General features: G+C 39.5%; 1 protein-coding gene across 1 annotated transcript in view; it reads left to right on the plus strand.

The window, feature by feature from the left end:
* LOC116826253 (uncharacterized) overlaps window positions 1-9771 on the plus strand; it is a 76824-nt gene extending 67053 nt beyond the window's left edge. Inside the window, exons 10-16 of the mRNA XM_075066747.1 lie at window positions 1424-1501; window positions 2139-2199; window positions 5019-5166; window positions 6181-6245; window positions 7794-7875; window positions 8899-8952; window positions 9731-9771. Of these exons, the coding sequence (XP_074922848.1) occupies window positions 1424-1501; window positions 2139-2199; window positions 5019-5166; window positions 6181-6245; window positions 7794-7875; window positions 8899-8952; window positions 9731-9771 (529 nt within the window). The remainder of the gene's footprint in view (window positions 1-1423; window positions 1502-2138; window positions 2200-5018; window positions 5167-6180; window positions 6246-7793; window positions 7876-8898; window positions 8953-9730) is intronic.
* Window positions 9772-10680: the final 909 nt, after the last annotated feature.

A 10680-nucleotide genomic window follows, 5' to 3' on the forward strand; every position in this document is an offset into this window, starting at 1 on the left:
GTGAGTATTCACCCACGAAAGCTCATGCTCCAAAACATCTGTTAGTCTATAAGGTGCCACAGGATTACACCACTGATTTCATCCAGACTAACACGGCTACCCCTCTGATACTTGTAAAGAAGTTTTCTCAAAACTGGGTTTGTGCCGAGAGGCGGAAAGTTTATTTTTCCCAGGGCCGGCCGTGAGGGGGAGCAAGTGGGGAAATTTGCACCAGGCTCTGCAGGGGCCCCCACGAGAATATAGTATAGTATTGGAATTTTTTTTATGGAAGGGGCCCCCGAAATTGCTTTGCCGCTGGCCCCCTGAATCCTCTGGGTGGCCATGGTATACTGTAGATTTGTGGGTATGATACTGCAGTTGTAACTCCCTCTCCCTCTTTTGCATTTTGGTGACCCACTGAAATATGCCCTGATATTTTTTGCTGCCTTTGGAAATCATTATATTTTTTAGTATTTTTAGTAAAAGTCACGGACGGGTCATGAGCCGTAAACAAAAATTTGAGGCCCATGACCTGTCCATGACTTTTACTAAAAATACCAGTGACTAAAACGTGGAGGGTGGGATGCCTGGGGGCACCTTGGGTGCAGGGGGAGGGCGGCCTGGGTGCTGGGGAGGGGCGGGTGGTGGCGTGTGGCCTGGGACCCCTACTGGTACTGGAGTGGGGGGCGGATGGCAGCACTCAGCCTGGGACCCTGCTGGTGCTGGGGAGGCATGGGAGGCAGCGTGTGGCCTGGGCCCCCTGCTGGTGCTGGCATGGGGGGGCGTTGGCAGGGCCGGCAGGCTCCTTACCTGGCTCTGCACTTCCCCTCCCCACCAGCAGCTGGGTGTGGGTGTGGGAGGGGGTTGAGGCACAGGATGGGGTGAGGTAGGCTCTGAGCAGTGTTTACCTCAGGAGCTCCCCGGAAGTGGCGACATCCCCCTCTCTTAGCTGCTAGGCAGAAGCATGGCTAGGCAGCTCTGCGTGCTGCCTCCGCCCAGAGTGCTGGCTTCCCAGCCAATGGGAGCTGCGGAGGTGGTGCCTACAGACAACGTCTTTCTCTATGGGTACTTATATGGGCCTCATTATATCTCTATTGTGTGGTTGCCTTCCTAGTAATTTAAAAATCAAACAATGCAAATAACCTCTTCCTCACCTGTAGAAGAAAAACCTCAAAATACGTATTGGTATATTTAAATGGATGGGCTGAGTAAATGTATGCACTGGAAGAAGTTATTGTGCAGATTTTTAAATGTTTTTAGTTGTTCAACAAAGTACATTTTTCATTATTATTACTTACTGTTTTATTACAGTAGTGCCTAGAGGTCTTCGTTAAATACAGTAATTTATTTCTAATTCAGGAGAAAGTAGAATTTCATCTGCGGGTTTTAGAAGTAGAGAAGGAATTTATTAACAATTCTAATATCTTTTTTCCTTTCTCTACAGGAAACTCACATTATTCTCTTCATGGTCAGCAGAAGAAATAGACTTTCTTGTTCACTGCTCCTTAGAGAGATTTTACAGGTGGTTGTTAGAGAAATGCAACAAAATTTAATAAGAATAGAGAATACTTTTCCTATAAAATGTAGTTAGGCTATTTTATAGGCAGGTGCAAATATAGCCCTTCTTTAATAACTCAAGAAATGTTTGTTTTGATCTATATTTGTAGACAGTTGATTGTATTTTTGTGGACTTCATACTTCATCAGTATAAACATTAATAATAAGATAGATATCATAGTATTACACTGGATTTACATTGGTGTAACTAGGAATAGAATGCTCCCCACTGACTTCAGAGGAGCTACTCCTGAGCTAAGTGAATGGAGAATCTGCTCCTAAAAACTGCAGTTCCCTACATTACTAGAACATATAACACATAACTTCTAACACTGTTGCAAAAAGAGGAACAGCAGTATTTTTCTACTCATGAGCGTTAAGTTTTACCACAAGGGAAACTGAAGTATTTGTGTAAACATGCTATATTAAACCACTGAAGCTTCTAGATTGTTTCCAGAGCTCCAGCACTGTGCACTTAACTGGTATTCAGTTGCTATAAGAACGTTTTGGATATTGGCATCACTGACCCTTTTGTTTCAGAATATCTGTGGAAGGAATTTGTAGACACACTGACATCTATTCCATTTTTCTATTGTCTTCAGGACAGGAACAACTGTTGTCCCAGAAAGTTTAAACTCTTACTTCTTAGTAGTTGTAAAATCGGTAAGTATGTTAAAAACATATATGGCAGAAATGACATCCTATAATTCCTGGTGTAAAAGCTCAGATAACTGTAGGTTACAGTAAGGAATAAAATTGAATATAAGAAAACTCTGTGAGAATGATGCATGTGAAAACTTGTGCTAGCCTCATGGGGGGATGTAATCTCTGAATACAGCCAATAGGGAGCTATTTGCATTTTTTAGTTTTCATTGTGGGTCTGACCCTGCATTCCTCATTCAGACAATAGCTTCTCAACGACTTTCCTCTCACTTTCAGTTCTTTGACTACAATGGGAAGTTTTGCCTGAGAAAGGACCTCAGGATCAGGAACATACTGTAAATTCATTCTAGTCGGAGATAGCATGGGGGTCCCATTTTTCTGTAACAGTGTTTTGAAAGATGTTATCAATCAATTACATGTCTGAGATATTTTTCAGTCATTACAGTTATGAAGAAATCTACCTCAAGTCATATTGGGCCACATTTTTAGCCTGTATTGGTTTTGTGCACTCACAGGGTAACAGTGGATGAGAAGCTGGATATGAGTCAACAGTGTGCCCTTGTTGCCAAGAAAGCTAATGGCATTTTGGGCTGTTACTCATCTCTTCCTCTCTGTAGACCACATAGTCCAGTGAAGGGGAATCTGCATGCATAGGCGCCAACTTCTACTCACACTGGTGGGTGCTCAACCCCCCTCTACCCTTGGCCCTGCCCCCATTCCATCCCTGACCCTGCCCCCATTCCAACCCCTTCCCCAAAGTCCCCACCCCAACCCTGCCCCCTCTTTGCCCCTATACCCCCTCCTTCCCCAAATTCCTGCCCTGACCCCACCTCTTCCCCACCTCCTCCCCTGAGTGTGCCATATTCCTTCTCCTTCCCCCTCCCTCCCGGACCTTGTTATGCCACCAAACAGCTGTTTGGCAGCGGCAAAGCACTGGGAGGTAAGCAGAGGAGTGAGGATGTGCTGTGCTCAGGGGAGGAGGAAGAGGTGAGGTGGGTAGAGTGTTGGGGAGGGGAGCTTGGCTGCCAGTGCATACAGAGCACCCACTGATTTTTCCCCGTGGGTGCTCCAGCCCTGTAGCACCAACAGAGTTGGCGCCTATGTCTGCATGGGAAAAATGAGTGGAGATGGTACCATGGAAACAGCATTCCTGCCCCTATCAGCGAGGCAAGGAGAAGGGAGGGTCTCCTGTATGCAGAGGATCAAGGGATGTAATCTGGCTCTGTTTTTTTCCTTCTAAAGGCTTGTGTTTCTACATATTTTGATTCATTCATAAATGAGGAAATATGAATGCAGTCTAAAAAATGCTCATATGCTGCAAAGTGTTTTGCATGCTGCTGTCTGAGTGCCACCTAATTAATCTTTAGTATGCTAATTGCATCACCTTTTCTATGGTTCATTGCTAAACTGGAAGTTTAGAGAGGAAACACATACAAAATCTGATCAGGACTTGAAACAGAGCTTTGAATTATGTGAAAACTATAAATCTGATCCTAATTATGGCTGGGAAATTCATATCCTATTTTATAAAATGGTCATGTGTATTCCCAGTGGAAAGTACAAACTTGTACATTAAGACTTTTTATTTAAAATGTATTGGTGTGCTTTTATGTATACCATGGAATATATATGTATTTAAATAATTTTCCTGACTTGGAAAGCAGTTAAATTTCCCCACTGGTTTGGGGAAGCAAGGTATGACCCACAGATGGTTTAGAAAGCCTGATATAAACTTCAAGAACTATGGTGACCGAAATTAGGAGAAACTAATTTGGGAATTGTTGTTTTTGTAAATAATGATAAAAGTAATTGTGTTTGAAATGCTGACAAAAACCTTTAAAAAGGTTTACTAAAACTTGTATGGACTGTTATTCTTAGTAACTGTGTTTGAAGTGCTGGCAAAAACTTAAAAAATAAAGTTTTAACAAAACTTGTATGGACTGTTATTTTTGCCCCAATAGTTATATAATTAAATTACTTTCTTAGGAAATATTCAGGAGATGTGTTCTTATATCAAATTATGGGGATTTGCAAATGCAACTTATATTAACAGTAATGTGATTTACACATTTACTCTTTGCATCAAGTGATTTTTCCCCCCCCAAAGTGCTGTATTGCACAGATGTGAACATTTTTTACTGGAGATGAGTGTTTGAATAGGTTGTGTGTCTAGGGTCACAGGTATAATTAAGTGGTTATCCATAGCTCACTTATTACTATGTTTAAATGCTCTCCTGAATTGGGGCCTTTATTAGCATAGTTTCAGTCAATTGAAAAATATTTTGAAAAAGCTGCCTTATGTTTAATTTGAAATGTATTTTAGTTACCTTCACAGTGTGAACTTTTTTTAGAACACATTCTTGCTTGGAGTTGCTTTAGAAAGTTTGACAAAACATATATTCCTTGCAAGCAAAACTCACTTGTGAAGGAATCAGACACGCTACTTGAGGAATTTAGGGGAAGTAAATTTTCCAACAGTTCAGATAGATATTATATAACAACCTCCATTATTACTGTAACATTTAAACTTAAGTGAGAATCATACAGTGGAAACCTTGTGCAATGTTTTGAAAATGTATCTCTTTATTCTTGGTAGATGAATTTACTTCTACAAAAGCTTCTATCACAGAAAATCATATTAAATGAGTCAATTAGTATCAGTATGATGGTTTAATCTGCACATTTTATTCTGCACATTGTCAAAATAAAATTGTAGGTCAGACATGGAAAAGAGTAATGTGACAATTTAGGCAATGTAGAATAACACAAACATCTCTAAATATTATTTCCATCTAATTAAAATCTCCATACATTTCCAGGGTCGATGTCTGATAGTGACACAAGTGGATCAAGAGAGACTATATGCACACTCCAATGAAATGCAGAATTTTTCTTCTCTTTGTGATGATTTTATCACAATATCATCATTAAAGGAAAAGAAGGATTTGACTAGAAGACTTTGGGAACGTAAGTGTCTGTGTCATGGTAGGTAGCAGTGTAAAATACTTTAACCCTCGTTTGAAGCCTAGATAGCCAGCAGTTCTGTATATTGTAATCTCTTTCTATGTGTAAATGCTATGAGTATGGGGTGGGATTTTCAGATGAGGCTAAACTGCTTAGGACTACAAGTCTCACTGACTTGTGTTTCTAAGACATGTAGGTGCTTTTGAAAATTCCACACATGACAATTACAACAATGCACAATATAGTCTGGAAACATTATATTGTACGTTATTTTAAAAAGTCTAAACATTCAGAATATGTTGGTCTATTCCACAATATCTATTTGAGGGGCTCATGTTTAGTAGCACACTTACATCTTGGTTGCTGGGTTTGAAGCACCCACAAGGAGTTGGAAGATGGGAGGGGAAATACATGTGGTGTCACAGTATCAAGCATTTGTAGACTATCCACTAAGGAATGTCTTTTAAGTCTAGGAAAAGAGTTGGTTGTTACTTTAGTGGTGCAACAGAGCAGGGAGGGACTATAGAATTCTAAAGTGAAAACTGGTAGCCATACTTCAAATTTTAATTAAACCCCCAACTTCTTAATGAACCAGGTAGATGGCCTAGGGCCATGTATCTGGAAGTGAGGGCATCCTTTGCATATCCTGTCTTAAGTTAGCAGATCTGCTCATGGAAGGAAAGAAAGTGATGTCAAAGGTTATTGCTATAATTTGCATGCTAACACTAATGTAAGTGACTTGAGTTACTTTTATTTTCTTCTTGTTTTTATTTGTTAAATCTCCATTTTTCAATAAAATAAAATTATATTGAGGCCAGCAAATAACATCAAATTAAGTCATGCAGATTACAATGTGTGAGTTGTCAAATTCTCTCTCTAGACTGGGAACTAAATTAATAAAAGAAAATTAAGTCACCTTGACTTTTGTAATGATGTAGTTTCAAGGATTTATTATAATATGTTATGTTAATATCTCAAATTGCTGTTACAAAAGTCATATATTTGATTTGATTGTAGGATCTCTTTATTCAGCTGCACAGAGAACTCCTCTTACGCAGATGCCCAGAAGACCAAGACCTCAAGTAGGACAACCATTTCTACCTCTTAGTTTAGAATTTTCCTTTTCTGAGTCATTTCTTAGGAGGGTGGGATCATCCCCTTCCTATGGTGCAGATTTGCAGAAGCTTTTAAATTCTTCATGCACAAGTGAAGAGGATCCTCTGTTATAGTTTATTCCTTAAGTTCAAGATGCAGCAGCCGGAAAAGAGGATCGTGAAAGCCCTTGAACATAGATACCTTTTGACAGAACTTTTCTACTTCCCTCACTTACATAGTCATTGAGAGAGAGAGAATAAGAATGATTCTATATCCTGGAGGTGTGGGCACTCACCTGAGAGGAGGAGACCCAGGGTTTAATCCCCCTGCTTCAATGACTATTTAAGTACTTATCCAAAGTGGAACAGGGACAACAGGAGAGATGGAGAGAGACCACATCAGAGTATCCCATACCCAACTGTTTGGGGCACCCTTCTCAGAGATGGGAAACCCCTATTCAAATCTTTTCTCCAGAGGGTTAGGCAGAGGGGGGAATTGAACCTAGGTCTCCCATATCCTGGGTAAGTGCTCTAAGCAGTGGGCTAAAAATTATAACGGAGACATCTCTTCCTCCAGCTGGATTTTTGTGTGGTGCCCGATCCCATAGGCATGCTCTCAGCACACTCACTGGATTGGACCCCACAGGCAAGATAAGCATTGCCCCACCTATATTTACGTGGTCTGAAGATCAGGCTAGGGATTAAGCATGAGATAGGCATTGTGCACATGTTGAGTGGCAGAAATTTTAACAGAGAATTTAGGTGCTGGGGAATTTTAGGTAGCAGCCAAGGAGTGGTTTTGAGGGTCTGACTCGTGCCTACATTTTGGACGTAAGCACCTATAGTGGGGAGTTAGGCAACTAAGTACTTTTGTGAATCTGGGCCTTTGTGTCTAAGCTGGTAGAACTGAAGATAATGGGGGCAGGGCTGGTATGGTCCCATTATTAGTATACTTGTTTTTTGTTTGTTTGGATAGCACCAACAGTGTGCACATTAATGAAAGGCAGGTTGTGAATAATTACTAACAAATAATCATAATCAAATAATATCTTACACATATTGTAAGGTGGTAAGGCTGCATTTTGATAACATTGAGTGTGCAAAAATACTTTAACAGTAAGAAGTCTGCTGTTCAGAACCGACCAAGTACAGAATTTGGGAAAAGAAAAATAAAATATTCTTCTTTTCCTATACCTTACTCATATCATTATATAGCATAATTCACTCATTTCTACTTTAGTATACTGACTTCGTCCTGGCATTCAGATCGTAATATTACATAGCATGAAATGACAGTGCGCCTTTAATTGGATTACTCATGCCACACTTGATTTTATTACAAGTATATTATAAAAAGGCAGAGAAAATGAATCATTTCCTAAGTTAATTAATGTATCACTTACCAAAGGTCATTAAACCCTAGTTAATTAAATATAGTGACAAAGTTAATTAAGAAGACGGATACTTTTCTAAAACAAATGAAACTGTATTTTAAGCAACTTGTTCCTTTAATGTCTTCCTTAATTGATTTAATAGACAGCTGCAGTATTATGTTATTCGCTCAGGGACGGAAAAGCCTTTGGTGACCTGAAACAGAAACATGTGAATCTAATAGAAGGTAAGCATGGTCAGAAGTGACAAGTGTGTCAGAAAGCAACATACAGTGCTGGAAAGCATATTGAGAAGTTCTGAATTAGAACTGGTTTTCCTTATATCTACCACATAGTTGCAGACAAGCTGATAAAAATAAGTAGGATTTTATAAATTACTAATTTAAGTACTAATTTAGTAAATCTAAGTCAAAAGTGTGGAACTGTGGAAATAGTGAAAGTAAAAATCCTAATTCTATCCCTGCATATTATAATTTTCTCTTCTGCCACTGGAGCTGTCATCTACCTTCTGTAGATACACTTTTCTGTATTTTAAAATATTTCTTTGTACAAAAATAGCGATAGCTAGTTTTCTACTCTGTGCAGTTTAAAACAATTATTCTGAAAAATCCCTAATTCACAAATAATTCACCCACAGAATCTATGAAAACAAGGGAATTTAAAAGTCATGAGTTGTCTCTATTCTGTTATAATCTGGTTCTTACACTGTGCTCCTCACTAGGGTGTCTGATTGCCTCTTAAAATATTTCTTTTACCAGTCAAATTGTAGTCTTCTTTGGGATTATGTGTTGGTAAAGTAGTTGAAGCCTTTTCCCTGACCATTTATTTACTCGTGCTAAAAGTTGTTGACTTCTTCTTTAACAGAATAGCAGGAATACCTGAATCCTATAAACAAGTTTCAATATACTGTACTGTAGCAATGCAGCAAGAATGACACCATTAAAACAAATAGAGCTTCTCGTTGTGTTTTTGTTGATCACTTAACAGCATTTTCTACAAAAATCCAAACCAAAACCAAAACAACAAACAAGCGAAAAACCACTTACAGCTCTGACGTGCTGTTTCTTAAATATATATATTTTTAACTATAGTTTTTATTTTGAGCATCCTGGCCAATCTGTATATGTTACTACGCTCACTTCAGGTACCTAGGAACTTTAGAGGTTATTTCTACATTTCATATTCTTCATCTTTCTAATATCTGTTGGTTTCTTGTAGATTTATAATTGTGAGTTTCTTTTTTTTTTTAGGAACAGGTGAAAAAGTTGCCGAGACGAAGAGAGGTGGCAGGAAACAAAAGGCATGTAAAATATTGCATTTTTTTAATCTGTTTTTTAACATTAAATGAGAAAGTGACGATAATAAGTTTTCAACATAGAATTAAAATAAATGAACCATACCAAACTTACTTATAAATTTACTTTGATTCTCTGTTGTGAAATGAATTTAAGACTTCTTCTAAATCTTTGTTTTATTTTGGTTAAGAAAACTTCTAAAGAAATAAAAGAACTAAAGATGGCTACATGATAGTAAGAAAGATAAACATCTTTATTTAACTTGGCATGTGCACATTTATCAAGAAATGATAACTAAATTTGATACAATAACTAAAGTATTATCAAAAAATAGTAATCCTATTGAAGACCGTGATCCTATGCATGTACTTAATTTTACACACTATCAATGGCTTCAGTGGGGCCACTCACAAAAGTATGTAAGGTTAAACATGTGCAAAAGTCTTTGTGGGATTGGGGTCTAATTCTGTTCTATACTGAGAAGATAATTTTGTTATCAATATTGAAACTAGGAACCTATAATACAGGGCCTTAGTAAGTGCCAGTCAAAGATTGCAGACTATGCTAACTTTATTCATGTGGATATTCTCACGCAACTCATACCTTGTTCACTGGATTAATCACATATAAGCATAATATCTTGATTCATGATGCACATTGCAAGTTACATTCAAATAGTTAACTTTATTACCATCATCCTGTAACCATCTGTATTTCAATTTATGACTTAATGTTTGTCATACTTTGACCCAGAATTTTTAACGGATCTTTTGACAATCTTTCATAGGCACAAGCCAGTATAGAGAATCATTACAAGGCATCCTTTAAATCCCACCCTGTGAAATCTGTGTCTGCAGTAAGCATAGTTTACTAGTCTGAGTAACCGAACCCTATATGCAATGTATACATACATGAAAGATTTTGATTAATTTATGTCTAAGTAAATAAAAAATGTTCACATTTCTTACTTCTAACTTTGCACTTAATTTTTAACTGAACTGTCCCAGGCAGCGACATGGGCCCCAACCCTGCAGAGACTTAAGCACATGTCTAAGGCTATGTCTACACTAGCGCTTTTGTCGGTAATACTTTTGTCAGTCAGGGGTGTGAAAAGACACACCCCTGACTGCCATAAGTTTCACCGACAGAAGCACCGGGATGGACAGCACTATGTTGGCAGGAGATGCTCTCTTGCTGACATAGCTACTGCTGCTCATTGGGGGTAAGGGACATGTGCAGGGATTTAAATTTGACTACTTTTGGGGGGGGCATTTTAAACACTGGCCCTCTACCCAATGCTCCTGGGCCTTGCTGCCTCCCTCACCCCCTGGCTCCCACTGCCTCCTTGGCTCCCCACCCATCCCCCCCAGCTCCCTGCTCCCTTCCTACCCCCATTGTCCCAGGCTCCAAACACTTACAAGAGGCTGCAGGTGAGGAAGGGATGGGGCTCAGCAAGCTTCCCATGCCCTCTCTGACAGAACTGTGCTGCCAGCCCAGCTTCCCTGCTCCAGGTGCGATCTAATGGGACTCAGCCGGAGTGCTTTTCCCGGGTGCATCTCCAGCCATGCTCAGCCTGACTTCCACTGTGACAGAAAGGAGGGAGGATGGGCTTGGGGCGGGAATCCTGGGGTGAGGGTAGAAACTGTGGACAGTGACAGAGATGAACACTGGGGAAGGGCCTGTGCCCCTGCTTGCCCCCTTGCGCACACCCCTAGGCGTGGTTTAATTCTGCTGACA

The sequence above is a fragment of the Chelonoidis abingdonii genome, chromosome 5 (assembly GCF_003597395.2).
Source record: "Chelonoidis abingdonii isolate Lonesome George chromosome 5, CheloAbing_2.0, whole genome shotgun sequence".
NCBI classification, from domain to species: Eukaryota; Metazoa; Chordata; order Testudines; family Testudinidae; genus Chelonoidis; species Chelonoidis abingdonii.